Here is a 26,836-nt window from a genome sequence, read left to right on the forward strand (position 1 = left end):
GTACAAGGTATCATCCGCCTCATAATGCACCCAATTCTCCATCGTGGAACCAAACTTATAAACGTATTTGCTCATAAGGCAACAGCAAGGAGGTATAATCCAAAGGGGGAGCCAACCCACAGCACAACAGCACCGGTACCTAGCTCCTCAGCAACAGCTGTATACCAATTATTACAGCCCTCAGGGCGTAGCGGAGCCAAAGAGCAAGAATAAGATTCAAGGAGGTGTGCTCCCTCCAGGCCCAGGTCGTTTTTGCAGCCAGCCAGGCGTCAGCAGTGCTCTCTGATGAAAACGCAGCCTAAATGACTAAAAGTGAAAGCAAAAACACCAAAAACGGGTTGTTTCGACGTGCGCAGCCCAAATCCTACCAAAATAGCCCAATTGGGCTACGCACGTGGAAACGCGACCTAAACCAAAACTAACAGGCTCCCGGCGTCATCGGCATACAAGGGAAGCCTTAGCGCTAATATAATGCACAAATTTTACCCGCCAAAGGAGGGGCGGTACCGTGTGCCTCAATGAAAGAAGCGCTCATGCGCTGACCGGGGCATTAACGAGGCGGCCGAGTGCCGCGTCTAAACTCGTCCTTTCAAATACGCACGCTTTCGCACCTCGGACCGCTCGTTGTCCGAAATGCCCCCAACACCACCCTGCACTCTGCGGGGGCCACGGAGCGCCAAAGCGCGTTGCTCAGTCCGCCCAACCCGAGAGTTGCATGAAATCGGGGCGCTCACGCCTACGCTACCGCTGCACAGAAACGGCTGTCACATTGAAATGCAATCATTACAATATCAATAGTCACAATCAATAATCACATACAAAGTAAGAATCAGAGCTCTCAACTTAACTGTCTGCATGAGCAGCAAAGAAAGAGGACTGGTTCCGGTGTTACTGGCTCTTATGGGGCTCTGCAGGAAGTGATGTGGTATATGCATCATGGGAAATGTAGTTTGTTTTGCATAAGAAAAGTTTTCATTGGCTGCTGTGAGTAGCAATAAATAGAAAGAGAAGCATAATCCTCGCCTCCGTGTCCTTAATAGAATTAAACCAGTTTTGGACTGCACCATTGCCGCCCACCCGTTCCTTCAGGATATTAATCGGCGCGTGGTGGCGTACTGTATCAGATGCAGCTGAGAGGTGAACAAACACAACGCCAGCCCAAGTGGAAGACTTCGGAATCCCTAAACTAAAGATAGCTTTTTTTAGTTGTCCCCTACATTAAATTGTCCCCAACTCAACGTTCCATTTCAAAGTCTCCCACTTTCAAAATGATGCCATGAATGGGAATTTTCAGATCAGAGCCGGTAAATTCAAACGAGCCAACAAATAAACTGTATTTGCCAATTTTAAATGGCCCAAGGAAACAAATCTGAAAAGAAATCCTGGAAAAAATATTTTAGAACTGTTGAGGATTTTACTAAATCATCAATAAACCAAGCAGCTGCTGACTTGACATGTGAAATAAAACAATAGTTCGGCGGATATAGGCAGTCATGTTTCAGTACGAGCAAGGAACCCTTCCATCGTCTGAAAGCTGCCGGTCCATTTTCAAAAGAAAAGCCCAGTGACGACTTGAATCACCCGCCAGTCTAGCGTTCCCGCGTCACGTGGTGATCCCCCAGCACGCGCACGCTGCCTGCAGGCTCGTCTGCCACCCGTTGCATGGCACCATGGGATATGTAGTCCGAGCGCGGGCAGAAACTGGGAACACCCTCCGACTCGTGAACCACAACTCCCGGCAAGCCCGGCGGCGGGGAGAGGCGCACAGCTAGGCTGCGTTGCTAAGGCCTGGGAGCTGCGGTGGTACCGGAGGGGCAGGAGGTAAGGGAGAAGGGAAGGGGGGAGGCTACCCGGGGGCCGTGGTGATTGCAGGGAGGGGCGCGGCCGTGCATGGCTGGCACCGAGCGGGGTTGGCAAGGGGTCCCAGTTCCAGCCTAAACCGCTGCAGAAAAGCATGTCCCTGGGCGGGGGCGGCTGCAGAGCCGGGAAAGCAACACGTAGGACAGCTACACAGACACTCATTGTAATGCCATGGTAACCTTTTAAAATGAATGTACTCTGTACCTGTCCGTTTATAGTCTCTGAATTTAGTGTAGGATGATAAACTAAATTACGTTTGCAGAGCGGCAGTGTGTTTTGCTGTAGACACATTCACTGTGCCCAACTGTATCAACGTTGATGAATTTAATGTATTTTGTGCTTAATTTATATTGCCAGGCTGAACATTTCTTTACATTTTTTATTGCTTCAGTTGTGCATAAACTGTAGAATACTGTAAACACAAGTGGGTAACGTATAGTGTGTGGTTACATTCCTTTCCGTGCGTTGTTATGCAAAGTTGTGGTTTTAGGCGTGATATCGGTGCAGTGTGTTTAGCTCCGCTGTTTCAATATTCACTGATGCATGGCAGTGTGTTCTTGACTCCGGAAACTATGTAGTCGTTTGGGTGACACGCATTTGATGAAAGGTGTGAAGTCCATCGTTGTACAAAAAACTACTACTGTGTGTCGATTTTTCATAAACGAAAGCAACCCACGTATCTTTTTTGAAAACCTGTTTTATTTGAGGACTGCAACATTTTATCAGCAACGCTAATATCGATTGAATAATAGTAAATCCATAATTATTGTAAACTAGTTGAATTATTACAAATTCTCACTTAAAGATTCATATAACAGTTGCACACTAGTTGTATATTAGTATAAATCGCATGCGACTACTTTAATTTTAGAAATGTTGTAGAAGTGACAGGCGAACATTTTAGTGGTATTCTTTTTATCTGTTATGTTAGGATGACAGGTCGTTTTAGTGCAGATCGAGCTGTAAGACACCCCCCCCCCCCCACCCCCGACTCCCAAATATAAACATACCTAAATAATTTTTTTTTAAAAAGTATTTAACCTACCATTCAAAGGATGACACTGCCACGTAGAATTGGAAATTCATTCGAAGGTAGACACACTTATTTTTATTTTTTTAACAAAAATACAATTATATCGTAAAGACCACTAACCATGCCTGTTGTAGGTATATCTAGTTGAATTCTCTTTGTATTTAGGCAGAGTTTATTTTTGGGTCCTGTGCAAACCTGTGGGCAACTCCAAGTTATTGATCCAAGCATGTTGACTTCCATGTAGCTCAAAACTGCGCCACAGGTTTACACAGAAAGGGAAAGGAGGGGCACTGTTCCACCTTCTCTTGCATTGAGAACCAAACACGAATCCTTGCACACTGACTGAATTTTTTATCTGGACTGTTGTGCCATCCAAGCAGACAAATTTTGGAATGAATATATATATATATGTGTGTGTATATATATATGTGTGTGTGTGTGATCAAGGGCACAGCGTGCTCGAAACGCTTCGCAGAGGGAGAAAATAAAAACATCTTACCTGCCAGACTTATCTCTCTCTCTCTGTTCGCCGAGGTGGAAGTGCAGAGAGTGTGCGTGTGCTTGGATGATATATATATATATATATATTCAAGTCCCACATTAAGTTGCTTAAAATTTAATTCAACCGCTGACCAAAATTAACTTGCTGTTCGTGCAGCATCTTTGTAAATATTTTTGTCAGATCTTAAAATAGTTCTTATCCTGAAGTCTGCAAGAGTGGTTTGCATCTTTAGCGTCTTGAATCACTATGATTTTTGAATAAATCTTAAACCACTGCACTTTGTGCACGCACTAAAATGCTAATGTATGATTAAATGAATGTGAAAACAGCAGTTATAAAATGTTGACAGAATGAAGCCTGCATCTTGCTAAAGATCAGCCAAAGAATACTAGTGAATACTGACAAAAGTAAACAAAAAATCCCATCAGGCAGTCATCATTATGCAGGGTGTCATTTATTAGGGAGTTGCCTCAAACTGGTTCCTGGCCTGTGTAGATTGGGTTAGCTTGCGAGTCCATCTTAAACAGCCTAGAGGCCTGTTTCTGCAGAGGAATTTACTAATCTAATTTACTGTATGTGGCATCAACAAGCAGATCTGTTTTAAATAAATGAATCCCCAGATAGAGGGATTTCAGGTGACGACCAGCTGGAAATAAGTGGCATATGGATCTGGTCTTGAAAGTAAAAGCTTCCTTTACCTAATGTCTGACTAATGAACGCATCTTTCCATGGACTTTGTTATACCCAGACTCGGCTACGCAAGACTGATTCAGCGGAATGCAGTAAATATTTTGACAAAATGGCAGATTATTTTCAACATGGTTGGTCTTGTCTCACAATTTGTATCTAAATTAATCTCAAGGGACTGCATTTCTTACAAGCTTTCGGGTGACGAGCTAAAATATGGAAAGATTATTTGTCTCAGTTTAAAGAAGCGCAAGCAAATAACCTTCATTGATGTTTAAAAGAGTCTTGCTCTTGCGGTCTCATGGATACATAGCCTACTGTTTCCGCATTTCCTCTCTTTGTTCCCCAGATAGAGTAGGATCTCTTAGACACATTTTGTAAGTTTCCCTAAGTGATAGTTTAAATTACTCGTAATTATGTTCTGGTGAATTAATTATTTATTTTGTCTTAAAGTAAGATGTAAATAAATCTGTTTCCTATTTTAAGTCAAATGGTACTCGTTTGAACGCCCACTTTGCTGATGGGAAGAAACGTTGTGTGAGGATGTACGGCACGGCTGATAGCGACGTTAAATGACTGAGATCGTCTTTGCTGTAGAAAAATGTGAGAGACACTCGCAAGGCATATACGGAAAAATGCTAGACTGAATGTAGCCCATAATTACAATAAAAATAATCTAGAAAAATGCTTAGCGGGGAATTATATTTTAATTTGTAGAGTAAATGCAAAGCTACGGTTGTGGGAATGACCTCCATAGCTGATCTGATGCCGGTTGCGGGGGGAGGGGTGTTCCACTGCTCTTGTGGAAAAGAAGTATGATAAGATTTTTGGGAGAGCCACTGTAATATAGTGGTTTGTAATGCTTTGAGTTGTGCATGTTTGGTTGCATTGTGCCAGTTTGCTTACCAAGTAAATAAAAGGGAGGCGTTCAACAGTCCTGGCATATACGGTTGAAACAAGCTTCTGAGTCCTGTGAAATCCACTGGAATTCCTGTATCGTAGCCACAGTGAGCCAAGACCAATTAGTGCCCGGAATGAGTCTGACCCCCATTTTCCATGTGCTTCACTGGAGACGCGGATTGATTTTGGGAAGCTGATCAAGAAAGAGGAAATTCGTGTTATCCAGTAGTTCATTTTGCTGGGTGCTTATTCATGTGTTTGGTACTTGCAGATAAATGCTGAGTGACACAGCCTCCCTCACAGAATTTGCCAAACATTTGCCTGAAGGTTGTTTGTTCTGGTAGCTTTTTTTTCCGATATGGAGGGTAGTTGTATTCGTTACTAAGAATTGTCTTCTCTTGAGCTGTAATAACGTACCTGGTCAATAAATTCTGACTGCCGATGACACACGGCTACTGAAGTTGATATTACACAGTTGAGTGTCATCATTGTACAAATATAGGGAAGTGTTGTGTTATTTCTACAGCCTCTCACCCACGAGTCAAGAGTACTCAGAGTATCGCATATGGTCGGAAATTGGGCAGGCTTAGAGGTGTTCCTTCCAAATATCTTATTGGTGTAGGACATTATAGGAACCTTAAGGAGACGGCCTCTCTGATTGCCATCCTATCTTTCAGCAGTTGGCGGACTCTGCTTTTGGTTTGTAGTCCAGTGTGTACGTGATTGTGGTCTTGGAAAAGGAAAGTTAAAAAAAAGTGTCATGTGGGGACCAATCTTACAGCAACATCTCTAATACTCCTGCTAGGACCATGTTTGGAAATCACTTACACAAGCAGTTAGGCTGGAAAATAAATTATTCGCAGCAGGCCACAAATCAGTGCAATGTGCTTCCGTACAACTTGGAAAACAAACAAATGATCTATATTTGGCAGGCCAGAGGGGAGCCTCGTGCACGTCTCCATGCCGTCGTAAGTGTTGCGCTCCGTTTGGGTCAATGCTGCTCTTGTCTTCTGAGAATGTGTTCCTCTGCATACTGCAGGGCAAACTATTCCCTCCTGTAGTCCGGAAGCTGCTTGCCTTTCAAAGCAGGAGAAAGCCTAACGAGCTGGTTTCAGTCCGGCTTAGAGGCAGATATTGATCGGTAAGAAGCAGTCTTGAAGAGGAAATTACGAGTGAAGTCAAAAGCGGTGCATGTGCGGCAGGAGGCCGGAGTCAAAGCTTGGTGGTAATGCAGAGCGAGTTGTTGAAATAGGCCAAAGCAGAAACAAGGGCATAACTATACAACAAAAACAAAAGACTTGTTGCATGAGAGTTATGTCTAGGGTCCAAATACTGGCGACGTTGACCTGGGAATTGATGACGGGCCTGCCTAATTCACCGAGGCCTCGTTAGGTCACACACGGCCTGATTGTAAACAGCCTTTGGCCACGGTCCCTACTACTTTCCTGTGTACATACATCTTGTACATCACCGCCTCACACAAAGCATATATACCGAACAAGACTACATGAACCGGACGTAACGTTGGCATCGTATGCCCGAAAGCCAAGGCGACAAGTGGTGGACACATGTCAAGTTTGCAGTAAATTAAGACATAAACTGGCAGTATCCCCCTACTCATTGATGAAGACAGTTGCTAATGTGACCATCGTTGGGTGGTTTGTTCTTGTTTCGGTGGACTGTAGTTGTGACTTTAAAGGTATTATTTATACGCAGATGTATGCTCTTTTTGACAAAATGTAAACCGATTTGAAAAAAAGATCTGCTGGTAATATTGAGGACTGCGGAGATGAGATTTGCTCCATGTGTTCCAATTGGTAGGATTCCGTCTTTTTTTTTTGTTCCAGAAATTTCAGCTGTGGTTTTAACAAAAAATATAAATCTTAATAAATGGAATAATAGCTTTAGTTACAGGATAACAACTTAATTTGTAGCATTACTTGAAAATGTTTGTAAGTGTCCGGAAGGGTGCCATTGTGTAAATGTTCTTGGGTTGATAATGGCGGAGTGGTTGGCTCATAAAAGATAAAACATGCAAACTATGAGTTGAATAATGGACTATCACCTGCTATTTTGCTTTAATTTATGATTCTTAAATTTTGCTTTCTTAGTTGAAATCAATATTTGTTCTTTAAGTATATGGGATATTAGTATATTCTTGTTTTGGAATATTCCTCCACTCTACTCTTTGAGTCACCCGAGCTATGCTGTTATTTTGTTTTATTTTCATCCAACTGAAAACCATGTTTTTTACTTTGAATCGTGTCTTGATATGTTCAGGATAATACAAACTAGTGCTACTTGATGGTACAAACTGGGTGAATTTATGTAATAGAAAACGGGTATTCATCCAAATAATTATTTCAAAAGAAAACATTTTAAGAAGTCATGCTACTGCATGATTTATCTCAATGCAATCTGTTAATTTTCAAAAATCCAACTTCTGTCAAATGTTGCAACCAGTCCAAGACTGATCTATGAATAATTCCTCCTTCCAAAGTTCTAAACAATTTTGAAAGATTGTTAAAATACACATTTATATTACATGTAACGACCCATTCATAGATCTTTATAGTGAAAATGCAGCGCAGTGCTCAGAAGGTGCTTGTGGGTGGAAGGTAACAGGGATATGAATTATGAGATTATATACCAGTGGAAAAAGGATATTATATACTGATCAACCAACAATCAGGTAACTGCAAATCAATGGGTGTTTCATCTGCAGCACGCATGCACGGTCAGCAAAAGATATTGTACATTTAAAAAAAATTAAAAATGGGCTTAGAGCCTGCCCCGTAGTTACCATTACTTACCATTGGCTGGCTCCCACGTCGATCTCATTTCCTTGCTCCTTGTTGGTCAGGATCTCCTGCTGCTTCCACTTTCTCTTAGATTCTTCCTGCCATCCGATCGTCCATGGAGCTTGGACCTAGCACAATTTTCTGCATCTATGTCCAGTGTCCTTCCACTGGCCGCTGCTTGCCAAGGTACTTTTTTATTTTTATTTAAATCTCACACTCCTTAAGAGTGCATGTGTTTACCGACACTCTACCCCTCCCACCCCATCTCCCATCCTTGTTATGAGCTACTTCTGAATTCAGAATCTCATTGTGCATGGCTCATTTTCCAAATGCTAACTAGAAAACGCATGTCTTTATCGCTGTACTCAATTGAGGAGGTTTAAAGACCAAATGGCATTCTTCGCATTGTGTGATTATTCTGAAACGAAATTAATAGCTCAATATTCTGAGTATGTTTTTTTCCCAGGGCTGGTCTGGCTGTAGCAGCCATCAGGCGTTTTCCAGGGAGGCTGGTAGGTTGAGGGGTGCTTCTGCAGCGGTGGGGGCCAGTTTTGTTACTGGAGGACGGTTTTACAGCAGTGCTGCAATATTGGCCCCAGTAACAAAAGCCCAGGGGGCTGATCTGACAAAATTGCCACGACAGTTTTGGGTTTCCAGTCCGGCCCTGCTTTTTCCAACCCGGCTCGGATCCAAAGGAACTCATTTCATATGTCGGATCAATGTAAAATGGAGAGGAGAAACCCCGCTGCACACTTCAGTCACAAATCGCTTATGTTTGGCCGGTTGAGTGCACTTTTAAGCATCATGATTGTACCTCACTCTACTTGGAACTGAAACATTGGGATATTTCAGGAGAGCTGCCATTGTGCATGTCTCCAATTCCGCAGCCTGTCACCCTTGCTCTCCTGCACTCTAAACACCCTTTTTTGGGGGGGGGGAGGGCAGTTTTGTACAGTGCGTTCTCTTTCTGAATGTATTGGAGCACTTCACATGAGCATCATTTACATTACTCTGCTGCTTTTGACACTGTTAATCATAACACCCTCCTTAACACTCTTCAACAGAGAATGGGCTTGGATGGCACAGTGCTTAAATGGTTTGCCTCCTTCTTCTCGGACAGATCCCAAATGATCAAGATAGCGAACAGTCTTTCGTCTCCATTGGCTGTAGGTCAATGCGTCCCTCAAGGCTCTATCCTTGCACCCACTTTGTTTAATCTCTATCTGGAACCATTAGGGAACCTCCTAAGTAAATCTGGGATTCATTACCATCTTTATGCGGATGACACTCAAATCTACCTCAAGGTATGTTCTGTACACGATCTCTCACTACTCAACTCTACTCTCACCTCTATTCACAACTGGATGTTAGCTCACCAACTCATTGTAAATCCCGCCAAAACTGAATTCCTCCTCCTTTCTACCTCTCTCTCCCCTCCTCCTGTTCAATCTTGGATGGATCAGCTGAACTTAACAATAAACCCACCATTGTCGACAGCGCTAAATCCCTAGATGTCATACTTGACAAAAGACTCAACCTAATTTCCCACATCTACTCTATTGCTAAGAACGCACGTTACCAGTTGCGCCTTCTGTGGGGGATTCGTTGGTTCTTCCCGGAGAAAGACCTAAAAACCTTGGTACAATCGCTGGTTCTTTCTATACTGGATTATTGCAATTCCCTTCTGACGGGCCTACCCAAATCCCACCTCTCCCCTCTCAAATCCATCCTTCATTCAGCAGCTGCCTTTTTTTCAGGGTCTAAACGAAGCGACCACATCACTCCTATCCTGTCTTCTCTTCGATGGCTTCCCATCGAGGCAAGATCTATTTACAAAACTGCCTGCATCACACACAAAGCCTGGCACACATCCTCCCCTCGTTACCTGGTGAATAAATTGAAATTGTCCGGAGGCTCTCGACCTTCTCGCAATGTGGAAAAGCTTCTGCTTGAACCCACCTCCTTCAAAAGGGAAAGATCGATGGCGCAATCCTTCTCAGGTAATGCGGTGAGAATCTGGAACTTGCATCCCCCATTGCTCCGTGCCACCTCCTCTACCCGGATCTTCAAAGCTGACCTCAAATCTCTTCTTTTCCAAAGACACTTTCAAAGCTAATACTTTCATTCTCAGGCCCCTCTAGGAAGTTCGCTCATCATTGTTAATTTGTATATATTTTTTCTTGTACATTCCTCGCCCTTGCTTGCTGTGTTGGATATTGTGTTTGTGTACCCTACCTTTCAAGTCTCCTGTTTTTCTTTGTAATGTTCTATTGTGTAACACTTTTCTCTTGTAACGTAACTGGTTCTATTGTACAGCGCTCTGACACCTTCGGGTAATGTCCGCGCTTTATAAAAATGCACTAAATAAATAAAAAAAAATCAACAAGGACACACTCCTCGTAGGGATGCTGACGGTTGTTGCTGGAGGTGGGAGGGCCTTGGCATCACAGTACTGCTCCCGAAAGCTTACGATCGATTGTCGGGAGTTTGTAATCATAAACCATATGCAAAGCACACAGACATCGCACAGCTTAGGTATGCGAAAATGAGCCACCTTATGACCAGTTTTTCGCATGGCACTGACACCATTCGAGCTAAAATATAACTAACTGCTCAGCTGAAAAACCGGTCCTTCGTCTTTACGTGTAACTAGTTTGGAACCTCCTGCATCTTCAGTTGTACTCTGTGCTCTACTCATTTTATGTATTTAAGTAGCTTGTCACAAATAAATTACTTTGTGTTCAATAGGAGGAACCATGAATGTTTGTCCATATTCAGTTAACATTTTGGGCGTGGGGTGCACAATAGTGGATCCGCTTAGTGGCCACTGAAGTCTAAATACACCCTTATGCGACACTTGTTTCCGAAAGCATTTTCTGAATCTGGTGCCTATCTGCAATATGAATATTAATACACTCCCCTGCCGGACGTCTTAGGAAAGTCACTGTTGCATGGAAGTAAAAACTGAGGTTTTATAGAATCTTATTGTTAGGACTTTGGATTTTTTTTATTGCAGTCATAAAGTAGAATGTTTATTGTCCTGCAGTGCACACCCAATGCGCAGGTAAGCTTAAATGCATTTCGAAAGAGCATACCTAAGTTTTTTGTGTCCTTTTTTTTTTTTTTTTTTTTAAAACCATTTTTATTTAAAAACATCCATTCCTCCCCTACCCCCTTCCCGTTTTTACATATATTGCACAGCGGTGTGGGCTGTTGTACAACATGCCTTAAAGGGGAAAAAAAGTGCTGGCCACTTCATAACGTGTCTTTTTTTTTTTTTTTTTTTTTTTAACTTTACAACAGCTCTTGTTGTTATGCAACATGTATAAAATAAAAGATTGACAAAGGCAATTGGTATTGCATGGGCAAAACCTGTTGGCTTTGCAAATGCTTGTTGTGTCTAGGTTTCGTGCCTAGTGGATGAATCGGTGGTATTCATCTGGACGAGACAAAACCGAGCATCTTCTAGTAATCAAGGAAAGCGTCTGACCAGATTTGTAGCCTGTTGTGAATCACTATGTGGCCAAAAATTTCCATCCATGACTTTTATAGAATCAGTTTGAATTGTGTCGGGGAGATCATGTCCTCATTAAACTGCCGACAAATTAAGTTTGTCACCTACAGAGCAATACTGATGAGCATCTTATAGTATTGAAGGTATAATGAGGAGGCCGAACCCTTAAAGCTAAATAGGGTTAAATGTTTCCTTTCGGAAGAGGCCCTGCAGATCTTTGACTCATTCCCTCAGCCCGCAACCTCGTAATGGGCAGAGGATGCGGCACCATTGCAGACATGCCTTAAAATTTGGACAAGTTAGGTCATATGTGTAGTATTAAAACCTCTGATTTGTCCGTGATCGGCTTTTTGTTTTCTTAATGGCTGCTATTCATTTAAAGATCTATTGTACCCGGTGGAATTTGGAGACTCTCATTTGATCTTTCAGGTGTTGGGACGCTGTTTTTAGTCCGAATGCAGGGAACTGAACTTCAAGAAACTTGTATGTTCTAGGACTCTTCTACGTCTATACTTTTCTTGACGAATGTTTTTTTTATATCCTGGAGACATTGTTCTTTAATTTTACAGTGTGGTCATGCTGCTAAGGCCAGTGATTTTTTGGCTAATTAATGTTTCATAATTATGAATGCTGTTTTGCTGTAACTTTTAAAATATATCTGGAAATTACTTTTTTGTATAATATTTACTCTGATCTCATCCAAATCTCCATTAAAATATTTATTGCAGACATCTTGGTAGTGGCTCAGTTGCACTGTGTTGTCGTGTTCCCCTCTTCAGCCATCGGGAAGACTTCCAGAAGCTAAATGGCTTACTTAAAAATAACTGTGGCTATAACTGAACTAGCGGTGGATGTTTCACGGTCGATGATGAAGTAAACAACAGACCCTTCATCACAGACAGGGAAGCCCTTGTTTCTTAGATGCAGTGTGACACCTGTGCTGGGGTTTCATGACAACAGCTGACAGTGTGAATGAATGAGTTCCATTCAAATTCCCTATATGCAAATATATCTTATGTGGATATCCAGAAAATCTGGCATGGATCCCAGCAGCAATGAGACCAATAAGCAAATAGTCTGCTGTGCATGCTCCAAGCTGGTTTTAAACCAGGCTTTAATACATAATTAATAATTCATTTTGGTCTGGATTAACTAAGAAGACTTGTTAATGCCAATGTTGGAGCCCTCATTTTGTAAGGACTATGACCAACTTCCAACACCATAAATCACAATATTCTCTCCCAAACCCTGTCCAGCCTTGATTTCTCTGGTACAGTCGTCAGGTGGAATTTTTTTTTTCTCTATCTGATAAGGCCCAAGCGGGCGTCATACCACCTTTCCTCTCTGAGGATCACAAAGTGTCTCTTGAAGGTCTCTGTCCTATCTTCCTTTCATTCAACCTTTATTTGCGGCTCTGGCTGCATAGGCTTGGAGTTTGTTTCTGCGTGGACGCTGACGGAACTCCGATGATCTTTAGATTCACGCTACCTTGTCCTATTCTCCTCTCATCGGGGTGTTCAAGCAAGGCTGTAGTGCTTGCTTTTAGGAATCCAATAAGTACCTCTTTTTCATGTGTACCTTTTTCTCTAAAATTCTGTCAGCACTCTGTGCAGGAAGATAGTTTAGCATTGTTTGTTTTTAAGAAGCTCTTCGTTTGTGAAGTAATAGGCATAGTTAGCATAACATCCACCCCTCCTGATCCTCTGTTGGACAACCCTGTAAAATCTTAACAAGTCATCCAGTCGGCACTTACTTCAACCATCTCTGTGAGTCTGCGTCTGCTTGGAACTGTGTCTACGGTGCTTTGTAAGTGCACCAAGTGCCACTTTGCTGCGACGGCTGCACGTGAAGTGCTGACGCTGTCATTGTCTAGCACTGAGCTGCCCTCTGAATAGGCCGAAAGTTGTAGCTGCTCGTTTTCTATTTATACATTTCATTTAAGTCAGTTTTTGTCCTGCAAGATTTCTCCCCAGAGAATGCTGCTCCTCATGCCAAAACTCAAGCGCTCTAAGAAATCAAATCCTGCATGCTTCCAGATCCACGGATGCTTCTCCTCTTCCGTTAAGTACTACCCCCTCCTTTTGTTAGATAGGAAAAGACTCCTTTCTTCAAGCAATATCTCTTCATTGCTCACCCTATTCCCTTCTCCAGCTCCACTTACCAAGCTCCTACTAAAGTACTTCCTAACAACAAACTCTGTGCTCTCTATATACTAAGTACACCCCTCCCTCTTCGATAGTGTCCCAGCCGTGTGCACCTTTTCTGCAAGCCTTCTTCCCACTCAGTAGCTTTAATACTGTTCCAGCCGTATGCACCTCTTGGACACTGTCCCAGCCGTATGCACCTCTTCAATACTGCCCCAGCCGTATGCACTTGTTCTGCAAGCCTTCCTCCCACTCCGTAGCTTCAATACTGTTCCAGCCGTATGCACCTCTTGGACACTGTCCCAGCCGTATGCACCTCTTCTGCAAGCCTTCTTCCCACTCAGTAGCTTCAATACTGTTCCAGCCGTATGCACCTCTTTGACACTGTCCCAGCCATATGCACCTCTTCAATACTGTCCAAGCTGTATGCACCTTTTCTGCAAGCCTTCCTCCCACTCTGTAGCTTCAATACTGTCCAGCCGGATGCACCTCTTCAATACTGTCCCAGCCGACGCACCTCTGCAATACTGTCCCACCCGGATGCACCTCTTCAATACTGTCCCAGCCGGATGCACCTCTTCAACACTGTCCCAGCCGGATGCACCTCTTCAACACTGTCCCAGCCGTATGCACCTCTTCTGCGAGCCTTCTTCCCACGCAGTAGCTTGAATACTGTTCCAGCCGTATGCACCTCTTCTGCAAGCCTTCCTCCCACTCAGTAGCTTCATTACTGTTCCAGCCATATGCACCTCTTTGACACTGTCCCAGCCGTATGCACCTCTTCAATACTGTCCAAGCTGTATGCACCTCTTCTGCAAGCCTTCCTCCCATTCTGTAGCTTCAATACTGTCCCAGCCGGATGCACCTCTTCAATACTGTCCAAGCCGGCTGCACCTCTTCAATACTGTCCCAGCCGTATGCACCTTTTCTGCAAGCCTTCTTCCCACTCAGTAGCTTAAATACTGTTCCAGCCGTATGCCCCTCTTCAATACTGTCCAAGCCGTATGCACCGTTTCTGCAAGCCTTCCTTCCACTCTGTAGCTACCTGTAGACTCAGTACAGCCCTTATTTTGTACTCCTTTACCACAGGCCAACCAATGTACAGTCCTCTTTTGCTTTGTAACTTTTTCATGGTGTAGGTAAACCGGGAACATATTTATTGCTTTTGCAGATTTTTAGGAAACGCCTTTTTCACTTTACTAAAATTTCCTGTCTTATTTGTTCTCTCATTTTGGAGACCAACATTAGTTTAGGTAAAGTTTTTGATGTGTATACTCCATTAGATTTAAAATGTATACGTTTGCTAATCATGCAAGGCATTGCATTTGGTGTGAAAAGTGAAAATTGTGACTTTCTTTTGTTGTATAAGTCGGTGGACGCTGCCAACACTCACCTCTGCTCAGCGCCTGGGTTGACCCATCATCCTCACAGTATCTAAAATAGTGGTATGCGCTCAGATTGATGACTCGGAGGGCTCTCTGTTGAATTAGTAAATGGCCCCAAATCTGGCTCGCCGGGCTGCATTGGTGGCTCTCCTCCTAGAAACATGTTGGATCCAGTATGGTAGCCACTCACACCCTTGTACAGCCGGGTCTATTTACAAGGAGGGGCAAGCAGTGGAAGGCAGTGCAAGCTCTCTCACCTGGAGAGTATTTGCCCCCACAGAGTTATCCTGCTGAAGTCAACTCCTAGTGGAGGTGCTGGTTGAGCAGCAAACTCAGAGAACCCTCCCAAGAGTGACGTTGTTCTCAGGCTGCTTTACTGCAAAAGAAGGCGGGGTCCGGTGCCTCCTTCTGGGTCCGTGGGCAACATCGCAGTTAAATGGCAGTAAGAGAGCTCCTCACTGCTGGCATGAGAAAACAAATTGGGGTAGTGGAGGACCTCTTCCCAGTATACGTAGGTGGCGAACTTAGATTCTCTAAAGAGCAATTGTGTAAACCTTGTTATCTTTCAGGGGTCACCTGGAAAATCTGTGGCTTTTGGGTTAAGCCAGATAGGAGGAGTAACAAAGGGGCCTAGGTCTTTCTTAACCATGCTTGAGACACTAACAAATATGCAGATCCAATGGACACAAGTGTCCTAGTCTTAGGGGAGGTAATGGACCGCTTAAGTAAACTGATGAGGAGGGCAACCACAGAGTATGGAAGTGCAGCAGGTAGCCGAGCCCAGAAACATGGAGTTTCAAACCCGCAACAGGCGCTCCAGAATTCAGTTCTGGAGTGCTCATTGCAAGGATCAAACTCCATGAACTTGGGGAATGCCGCACATGTTCATTCCCTTGACGAGTTGGTAGTAGCTGATGATGAGGGCCAGGAAACAAGAAGGGAGAATAATGCCAACACCCATTCTAGCCGTGGATATCTCCAAAACGTCTCAATGGGCTGTTAATGGGATTGAAAGGTAGCCTACTGCGAGAGGAGGATCATGGAGCTGAGCTCCGTCCACACATGCATGCACTCGCACACGCCACAGAGGCGCTACCTCTAGCGGAATACCCGCCTGGATCACACACACTTGGAAACAGCTTCCATCGTTTTATGTAGCTCACCACATACACACTTTGGTAATGGCTGAGCCGCAGGGCAAATATTTAATTCATTTCACAGCTCATTTTTCACCAGGTTTGCTGAAAAGTCAGTTCTTAAGTATCACGGACACAAAATTCCAGTACTTTCAACTGCCTGTATTACTTTCTCATTTTTACACATTTTGAGTGAGATTCTGCTGAGAAGAGCTCCAATTTCTGAAACATTTATTTGGGTGGGTGACTTCTCCACACTTGTTGATGTGGGGGATTAAAAGACCATGAAGTTGTTGGAATATTTTGTGAGATCCGAACCTAACACTTTTAATCAAGTGTATGAACAAATTGTGCTATAAAATACATCGGTAGCCAGTTTCTTCCAGATGTCTTTCTTAGGTGGGAGAACCCGCTTTGAGCCCCCACATACCCGACCGAAACCCGACCTGAGGACGCATGATCGCTTTGCTCGCGCGGTAAAATTTGGCACCCCGGATATTTTAAAGATCATCAATGCCTTTGATATACAAATATATATATATCTTTATTTGATGTATCGTGTGCATATGTGCCCAATCTTGGTTGTATGACTTATTTGACAAAGTCCGCTCCTCACCCCTTTCGGGGTGGATGTTATTTGGGGTGGATATATTCACAATATAGCAATACCAGTTGCTGATTCACTTGGGAATGGCCTATGGTGTATGCGTTTGAAGAACACGTATCGGGATAAAAAAAAGCCAAAAAATGGATAACGTTGACTCTGTTGCAGGGGTATGAGTTTTTTTAAATATCATTATTAGGCCAGTATTGATTAAACTACATATTTGAAGAGCAAGTGGGAGCCGCTCTGTATATTTGCAAACTTTTTGCGGCTTATTCCTTTTGCTTTTAAGGCGAGCTGAAGACAGTGGCGTATTCAAGATGCGTAGGAGGAACTTGCAGGGTTGGAGAGCATGTTTACAGGGATGACAGAGCCAGTGCTTGCTACTTGGGTGTGGGAGCCTGGGGGTATTTACTTAAGTTGTAAACTAGTTTGGTCTCATCTTCAGCTATTGGTCTTTCACGGGTTGACAAATGCGGTGTCATTACTATATCACTAGTTGCATGTCTGACCCTTACTGGAATAAGGCTTATGCACACTCTTATATTTCCTATCATGATAAAAGGTTTTCAAGCTCAAAACATAGATATTTCAAAAAGATTACATTTAAAGTCTTCCGTCAGCAAACAAGGAAACGACCTTCGGGGGTTAAAATGTAACGCATCCAGCTGGTATTTAAATTCCGCTACTAATTGAAGACAGAGATGTCAAATCTTTTCATTGTGAACCTACAAGAGAAAGTCTTTAAGGCTGATTCATTTAGTTTTATAAGTGGATTTTCTGTCCCCTAGAGTGCCAGGCACACTAGTCCATCACCAGCGGTGGAAATCCTGCCTCAATTTTAGATCTATGCACCAGGAGAAACTAGTTTGGTAATGAAAAGCCTGCTGGGCTGTCGGTCTATGCCGGTGACAGATGGAGGACTTCAGTGTCCGTACCCACCAATCTAATATCCCCAGCATGCTGGGGGGGGGGGGGGGGGGGGGGAGTACCAGCATGTACCTTTCTTTAATTACCTCTTGATATGTCTGCCGTGCGCCCTAGGGCGATCTTTCCTCAGACTTTCCTCCTTCAGCTGCATGGTGGTAGACGAGGCACTACTCATCTGGACCTTTGGGGAGACAACTGAGGTTTTGCTGACCGGACATCTGCCATCAAAGAAATTAGGAAATTGCTTGTTACAGCTGGCAGATAGAGGTTCCAGAAGACTCACCTTTATCACCCTGCTCCAAATCTTTCCTTTTCTACTTTTACATGCACACTTTAGTAATAGAAGTTTTGTTACAGTGACCACAAATCGGTATACAATTTAGGCAGCATGCAAATGACATCACGGAGCGTGACATCACAGGGTGTGACATCGCATCACAGGAAGTAGCATCACAACTCATGACCTCATAGGAAGTGGCATCACAAGAAGTGACATCAGATCTTAACACCTCGCACATATGTTTAGCAGAACTATCATAAGTACATATGAGCGCATTACAGTACTTAACAAATGAAATTTTGCGTCAGAGGTTGTGCCAAAAAAGTGACGCAACCCAGGCACAAAATCTGAGCCTCCACGTACTTTTTATTTTTTTTATTTTTTATAAACTCTGCCACAAACAAATTGGCAACAAGGAGAAACGAGGCAGTGCATCTGGTCTGCTTAATTGTTTGCAAAGTCTGGATTTTAAAATATCTTAAGGGGTTAAGACACCTGCTGCATGGAGCTTCGTGTGCCCAGCAAATCTCAGGGAATAATAATAATGGTGCGGTAACTCTGGAGGATAGCGTATTTAGTGAAGAGAGCCGTGTTTTGTCTAGTCCCAGTTTTGAATCAAAGTAGCGTAGAGGGTTAATATGTCTCCTGCAAAGCACATCATGTAACATGCAGATGACAGAATTTCTTTATGTAGATGGGTAAGTGGGTCACTGCTTTTAACACAGATCTTTCTATTCCTTGCAGTTGATAAATTGTAATCCTTCTAATACAGTAAAGTGAGCTATGAAGGACATGTGACTCCCTCCCTTGTGTAACATACCTTGTACATTGATTTACACACATATGATTTTTTGTCAATGTATAATGGATATGTGTGATGTAAAGCGCTCTGACACCCTTCATTGGAATGAGTAGCGCTATAAAAGAAATAAAACAAAATATTGGTATTTAAATAGTTATTTGTGTAAATTCTAGGACAGACCAACTCATCTGATATTCTTGCAGTGCATGCATATGTCTTGATTACAGGGACTGAACAAAGTCAAAAGCATTTCTCTCCTAAGTGCCTGTGAAGCGATAACAGTCCGCCTTTGATTCCCCTCCATTGCATTTGCATCTAGGTGTGAGACTCCACCTAGGAAATGTCAACAAAAGAAACCCTGATGGCCCTTAAAATGGGCTTTGGCCAAGCTGGCATTTAAAATAACGGAGACCCCTCCCTGCCTGCAGGGTACTGCTCGTAAGGAAAGCAAACAACGTGCAGGCGCTGCTGAAAGTGTCTCGGTGTCTGAAACCTACACCAGGACGAGTTCAGCACATTTCTGTGGGGGCCAACTTCTTGGCAGAGTGGGCGGTTTCCACCGTATGAAAATAGTGGGTGGACACAGTCTATCCACGGGTACCCCTGACTTGAACCGTTCCACAAATGCTTCCACACCATGTTACTTCAGTAATTAAAGTTCATTGTTTTAATTCGCAGATCTGTCAAAGTATACAACCTTATCACCACTCAATTAATAAAAGTGCGTGAGTGCACATGTAGAAGACTGGAAGATACAAAGGGGAGTGCAAGGGAACAGAACAAAAACACACCTCTCTATTAATGTTCAAATAATTCATTGACTGTGGTCCACGTCTTCATTTTTCCCAAGGCTTTTCCTTCTCTAACCTTTTAGTACTTGAAACTGGGGCAGTGGCACCAAATCTTCTAAGCAGGGACCTTTCCAATAGCTTATTTTAGCTTTATCCGCTTTGTGTGTTATGTATCTAATGTTTCCTGGAGAGTTGGGAATCTTGAACGCTGTAAAATTGTGCACTTGGGTGCAGGTTATTTGCACACAGTAAGTAAACAGCGGAATCGACTAAGTGCTCTGCCCGCCCTGATAGCTTGGCAGACATGCTTGACGGGGGAAACAGCCTTTACTGCGCAGGCAATACAACGCAATGCCTTTACCACACATCCGTTAATACACATTGCCTTTACCGTGCATATGCCTTTACAACGGCATGGTAAGTTTATATAAGGTAGGTGTTCACACACATACATCTCCTCTATCCATCTATATATATATGTTGAGGTGGAGTCCGGCAGGTGTCTGCCCATGGTGGACTCAGGCTCAGAAGTGCTGGGGAACCTTTTCAGGACTGGTGGGACACTTGGACTTGGGCTGTGGGCGTCGGATGCAGAGGTGGATCCAGAGGCGAGTTTGTGGTTTCTCGGGGCTGAGTTCTTTTTCTTTGCAGACGGTTTCTTCTGGACAGGTCCACTGTCCACTGGAAATTAGGAGTCTTTGTTGAAGGCAGGCTGTTCTCCCAGGGTTCTGGAGGTCGCTAGTCTGCTGGGAAGTCGCTCTTCTTCAGGCAGGTAGGGCTGTGCCTAACTCAGTTGGTGTCTTCAGTCTTCGCTGCTGCATGGCTCTTCTTCATATGTAATTGAAATCTGATTTCAGGGTCTGGGGGTGCCACCTAAATACTAGATTTAGGGGTGTTATAGGAGAGTGACCGGTAGGGACCAATGGGTCTCTTGCCTGGAGTGTCTACACCCCCTATTGTGCCACTCTTCTGCAGGAGGTGCTTTAGCCTTATCCCTCTTTGGATGAGTCTCACCATCTTCAAAATGGTGGCCACTGAGAAATATGCTTCACTTTGCCTTCAGCATCTGAGGGGTAGAGTTGGTGAACGGGGGCACACCACCTATTAGTTTTCCCACTGGTTCTCCTGCCAAAAGTGGAGGTTTGAACTGGAGGCTGCCATCTGCTGCTAGCAGCAGAGGCTGATGTTGCATAACAAATGCAGCAAGGCCTTTGAAGCTTCCCTTGAGCTCTGGCCCATCCTGGGGGAGGAGGTGTGACATCTCTGCACATGATGGGCTTTGTTTTTGGGCTCTGAGAGCAGGGGCTCTTGACCCAGAGGTTCAGAAACCTGTCTGTTGGTAGCAGTCTGCCTAAAGCTAGTCAGAGACCACACCAGGGTTGGTAGGTTTTCAGGCGGCACCTCTGAGGTGCCCTATGAGTACATGTTTTAATTAATCCCACATTTGCATCAGTGTGGGTTTATTAAGAAGAGTTGTTTGGTACCAAACACTCATGGGTTCAGTGAAGCCATCATGGTGCTGGGAAACTGGAGTTGTTAAGTTTCCAACCCATGTGCCCTATATCGCTTCACTGGTACTTACATTATTAAGAATAGACTTAAATATTGTAGGGGCATGTCTACTCATGCAGATACGCCCACACGTGTGATATAGTGCAACCTGCCTTAGGGCTTGTAAGGAATGCTAGAGGGGCGACTTACCCATACCTTAGGTAGTGCTGCTTTGACATGTCACAGGCATTGTGTCATGTCGACTTTGTCATTTTTGTCTGCACCAAGGCATGCAGGCGGCAGTGGCAGTTAGCATGGCCCTGTTGACCCTCTTCCGTCCCCATGCCCTTGGTACCAGTTGCTAGGGACTTACATGGGGAGGCGGAAGTTGTGCAAATCGTGTACAGTATTAGGGAAAGATCACTGGTACTGAGAACCTGGGCAGCAGGGACCCGTTACTCTACGGTCAAAGTTGCATCAACTATATATATATATATATGTGTGATCAAGGCCGTGGGAACGCAGCCGAAACGCGTCATGCCGATCTACTTGGAATAAATTTGCACGAAATATACTTTTCAGCGTGTTGTGGTCTGTACCGTTTTCCGCCTACATGCTGGATTTTGGGAACCTGCTCTCTTCACATATATATATATATATATATATATATATGTGTGTGTGTGTGTGTGTATATGTATATATATAATATAGGTGGTAAGGGTGTTTTTAGGGTGGTACAGGTACTTTTAGGGTTTAGGGGTGGAAGAGGGATTAGGATGGTAAGGTAACAAAAAATAGAGGTTTGAGGGTCAAACATTTATTTTTTATAATTTACAAATAATGGGGGAGGTTCCTCCATTTTAAAATATATGTATATATCTATATATATATATATATATATATATATATATATATATATATATACACTTACTTTATATATACTTACCTTGAGTTGTAAGGGCATGCGTGGTAAAGGTTTGCGTGGTAAAGGCAGTGCGTTGTAATGGAAAGGTGGTAAAGGCATGCGTGGTAATGTCATGCATCTGTTTGATGGTAGTCTTTTGGATGCCACCTTGGAGACCCACTTAGAGGTCCCATGGCAGGCCTGGCATATGTCAGAGATGGTATTTTGAGCCTCCTTGGTGGTATATTGACATATGTCTCTGTTATGCTCTCCTGAAGTAGATGGTGTTCAGTGCGAGGCTCTCACACACTGTGTTCAGATGCTGTCCCATAGATAAACAAGCAGAGAAGGGGTTGACATTAAGATTAATAATCTTGTTTTCTAGGAGTCTCATCCCCGGTCTCTGTTGGTATTAGCAGCCTAGTGGTGGGTGAGTTTCCTTTTTTCAAAGCCCGCAGTAGTTATTTTATCCTCTCTCCCTTAGAAAGTTCCCTCCCACAAGTTCAATTTATTGACCTTCTGCAGGGTCCAGGATTACTTAACAGTGAGCACTGCTCACACTTCTATTTTGCTCACACTGTATTTTGCGTTTTGTTTTGCCTCACTAATTTTTTGGCCACAGATAATGCTTGTTCTCCATTATCTGGTGCTAGTCAAATTCTTCGATTCTTAATGACTCCACCCAAATGAGCACAGCCGGCGACTAGTGATTAACCACATACACTGTACTTGTATCGAGATGTACATGTTATAAAATTGGCAATAATAAGGTATTTTTTTGTACAGTATCCCAACCCAGTTCTGAACTGCAGCTGCAGAAGAACAAAATGAATGTGTGAAATCCAGGCCTTCTCGGCCTCCACTTCGACTTCCGTGTTTTATTCTCGTCTCAAGCCGGAGTGCTGCTTTTTAATCTAAATTCAAGCTTACTGTCTGGCTGGCATGGCAGGTAAGAAAGCCCAAGTGTTACAGACTGATTACGTTGATAGTAGTCTTGAAATGTCTTTATTGTGTTTATTGTATGTTCACATCTTGTGTTGTTTGATTTTGTTGGCGGTGTTGGGTTTCGTTCCTCCAGGGCTCGAGGAAAACACAGCAAAAGTGTGACCCGGCAACTACTGACTTAGTAGCCACAACTTTACGTCCTTCCTATACTGTAGATTGTTTTCAAACCTATCGATATCCAAGGAGGGGGTATGGTGAGGGAGTTCCAAAGAGTAGCTGTCCATACTGAAAACACCTTTCCTTCTAAATAAAATCAAATATAAACAAGTGCTTATGAAAAAGGCCTATTGCGTGGCCAGTGTGTGACTAAGATTTCTTATTGAAAGTAAACCTTTCTAGTCACTTGTGAAAGTATACATCTACCAGATGTCCTGGGTTCCCGAACAGTTGTTAAGAGCAAATGCTTTAAGCATGCATGCATTCATTCATATCTCTGATCCAGATGTAAGAGCGCTTCTGGGAAGATTTGTCTGGCGTGGACTGTGAGCATATCCCTCATGCTTGCAGCTGTCCCGACACCCTGATAGGACATTGAAGTGTTCTGCCAAAGTATATACGTTAAGTGCTGAGAGCACCTTGCTTTAGAAAAACCATGCTCCCAGCTTCCAAAGGCCATGGATTCAGCATAGCCATTTCTTTACAAGAGAGCTCTCCAGCAGAGAAGGCATAGTCTGACCAGAACTCTCTGGAGAATCACAAGAGAGACCAGTCGGAGTTCTCCCATCTGGATGGCAGACTTATTTTTTATGCTTCATACATTGTAACTCCATTTTCTGTTGTTGTTGCAGAGCCGGTCAATAATTTCCCTCCACTGCCAAAGTTTGTTCGCCTGAAACCGTGCTTCTACCAGAACTTTGAAGGTGAAATCCCCATTGACCACCGGGGGCTGGTCATAAAGATTTACCGCGTATGGATGTGTAAGTATCATGCACAATATTGTTACCAGAAGTAAGTACTTCAGTAGATTTTTAACAGCCCAGGTACTGGAGTACCAGGAAAGGTAGTTCAGTGGATTAATACTTACTCTGTTCAGAGCTGTGTGATGAGTATTGCTTTCTTTACTTCATTTTGCCTATCATGGTGCATAGATAATGGTAACATCTTTTTAATAATCTAAAAGTTGTTAGTTTGTAGCATGCTTTATAAATAGGAGTTTAAAAATGGGGCAAAGCAAAAATTCGAAGTGGTAAACTCCAACAAATGCACTTGCCACGATTTGTGTGAGAAACTTGTTGAACAAACAGGATACAGTTTGGCAGAAATATTTACTTGTACGGCCAAAGCTGATACGACAAGCTAGCTCCGATGATGACCCGATTACCACATTTCTAGTACCGCACCCTCCACCCCTGTGCTCATTTCCCGTGCTTCTCAGTAGCTACAGTTCGTGCTAGAGAGGCGGTGCCTACATGATGCCACTCCTGACATCTGTTCCACGTTGCAATGTGCGGGATGCCTCTCTTCCTCTGCTCACGTCTTTATTGCTCTCTGCTTGCTTGCCTTGTTGACATTGCCACAAAGTTGCATTGTGCTGGTGATCATTGGGTCTTTAGTGACCTTGCTTTTTGCCTCCCTTCATTTGTTCCGCTGGCCTGCATTCCTCAACGTATGCTGCTCCTGTACAACAGTGTTGCCATGTGATCAACAGTCGCAGGTTATGTCTGACGTCACCGTGCAGTTGTCTGCAACATCTGTTGGTACCAATTCTTCAAAATACCCTTGAAGTTGGCCTCGGCTTCTCCCACAGTAGTGGTAATTACTCCCCCACCTCATAATATTCCCCGATTGGTGTATAGTTTTGCCTCCTATGAAGTGCTTGCACTGTGGTGCAGGAGGGACTATTTTGCTTCTCTAACATATCCTGAATAGTCACACATTTAATTTTTTAGCTCATACACAACCTGAATGCAGAAAGCAATCCTTTGCTTTCTTATTAAACTTCAGCATGCTTTTTTAGGTCTCGCCTGACCCAGCGCATGCGCTGGTCTGGCGAGACTTATTGAGAGGGCTCCAAAAAGTGCTACCAGCCTAGCCTGGAACTACAGTGCATGTGTGCGGGCGCGCGCGCCGCGCTTGACCGCGATTACTTTCGCTTTGATGTTTGATCGCGATCGTGATCACTTTCTCAGCCGCACGGCCGCTTTGATGTTTGATCGCGATCACTTTCTCAGCCGCACGGCCGCGAAAGCATATGCCAATGCTTGTGCTTTTTGTTTCCAAGTCTAACGTTCAACTCCCATCCGAGTGCGCGGTGATAGTTTCAGAATCCAATTTAGAGCTGTGAGTGCTAACGCGGTGTTTCCCAGTTCGGATGCTGCTTCAGGCAGCGACGCAAGTGTCAACGCGGAGGTTTTCTTAGGAGCCCACCCCGCCGAATGCTAAGGCTGCGTAGATTTATTTGCACTCCGTGCCTCTGTCTTTCACCACCCGTCGCCTTATCGCACGCCTGCACATTCTTTTTCACCTGTACGGCCCTCTGTCGAGGATTTACTGTCTCCATCTCTCTCACCTGACCTTTTCTCTGGGCTACAGAAGGAGCACGCAAAATAAGTCTTTGACTCCAAAAACGACTTCCAGTGCCCTCCACTGGCACAAACTAAGCACTGGCCTTTGGAATTATTACTTTCTTTTGCTCGTTGCACTGAAAATAATGTTATTACATTCAAAAGTTTTGCACGAAATATTAATGGGATAAGAATACTTTTTTGAAACTGCACTTTTTTGCATTGATATATTAAGCTCACACATATTCCTGGAGCAAATTCTAATCTTGTCATATTCCATAAACCTTAACATCTCTTTATCTAGATAGCTGGCTCACAAAAATCTTTCTTAGGAGGTTGAGCGTTGAAATTGTTGCAGTGGTCAAACGGGATGACACTACTCACTCAACTGCGCGTGGACGGATGCGCGGTCTCTTCTTGAGAGTTGGCCGTGTCATTCAAGCAGTGATGACGCGCTAGTAGGGGCGTTTGTTGTAGTTAGCCGTCGCGATTTTCTGCATGGAGGCCTTCTAGGAACCTGCTGACAGCTGTCATGGAAAGGAAGATTAGATAAGTTCGCAGGAAGGAATTGTTTCATATGAGACCTAGGACACCAGTGTCTTTTTGTGGCAAGTTGGGGCACGGCTTTAGAGATGCACACAACCCCCACAGGCCCCTTCTGTTGCATCCCTGGAATGTGTATATTTCTCGAGAAGGCAAAAGCCCTGAAGCCCTTTCATCGGAATGAACTATGACGCCTGGTGGCTTCAGTCCTCTGAAGCACCTCCTTGAATGTTCCCTACAAAATTACTCTAGTGAGCCGCTTTTTTTTAAGGTTACCAGAGCGGAAACTCCAGTATTTCTAAGGCTTCCTTAAAATTTAAACCGCCGCAGTCTCTTGGTTTATGATTCTAACGTGATCCTATGCAAATGGTGTTTATTTTCTAGGTTTTAATTATTCATGCGCTACTTTAAAATGATTTTACGCTTGTTTTGTTGCAGTCTCTTAGACAAACCGTGCACTGCCAATGTTTGCTTCACAGAGGAAGCAGATAGTTACCCATTTAGCACAAACTTTGATTTGGGCTACTGCTCATAGGGCTTGGATTTTCCGTCCATCAATATTGGATTAAGAACTGTTATTACCACCCTTTCGCCCCCATTCTTCCACCCCAGACAGAAATCTTGCAGCAAGAGCAAAGGTAATGTTTGCAAATCAGAGAGCCCTGAAGCTTTGCAGCTTTTTCTTTAGGAAGATGGCACTCCAGTAGACAAAGGATTATTGGAGGGAAATGCTTGGAGTTCCCTCATCACACGGTGCCATTTGTCTTTCTTATTTCAAGTCAACATCTCATATAGGTGAATTAAGCTTGTCATTACAAAGTAGATATATATTATCGAATATATATATTTTTTTGCTGATTCTGTGCCCATTGCTCTTCTCCTGCGCCGTCATGCTCTCTGAAAGCCACCTCACTGCCCTCCCATATCCTTTTTTCCCTGCTCTCAGTGAGTGGACCTTCCCTGGATCTCCTGCTCATTTGGTTACCCACACTCCTGCAGCCACTGAGGCCCACCTACACC

The 26,836-nt window shown here is 43.7% G+C and overlaps 1 protein-coding gene across 2 annotated transcripts in view; it reads left to right on the plus strand.

The window, feature by feature from the left end:
• The first annotated feature begins 1,694 nt into the window (after nucleotides 1-1,694).
• The window catches only part of SCAMP4 (secretory carrier membrane protein 4), a 72,660-nt gene continuing 47,518 nt past the window's right edge, over nucleotides 1,695-26,836 (plus strand). Inside the window, exons 1-3 of one of the 2 annotated variants that reach the window (XM_085639459.1) lie at nucleotides 1,695-1,821; nucleotides 22,551-22,713; nucleotides 23,558-23,686. In XM_085639459.1, the coding sequence (XP_085495585.1) occupies nucleotides 22,707-22,713; nucleotides 23,558-23,686 (136 nt within the window). In that variant the 5' untranslated portion in view covers nucleotides 1,695-1,821; nucleotides 22,551-22,706. Of the gene's footprint in view, nucleotides 2,024-22,550; nucleotides 22,714-23,557; nucleotides 23,687-26,836 lie in introns of both variants that reach the window. The other variant, XM_085639460.1, reaches the window with a different exon arrangement.

This window comes from Triturus cristatus, chromosome 12 (assembly GCF_964204655.1).
Source record: "Triturus cristatus chromosome 12, aTriCri1.1, whole genome shotgun sequence".
NCBI lineage: Eukaryota > Metazoa > Chordata > Amphibia > Caudata > Salamandridae > Triturus > Triturus cristatus.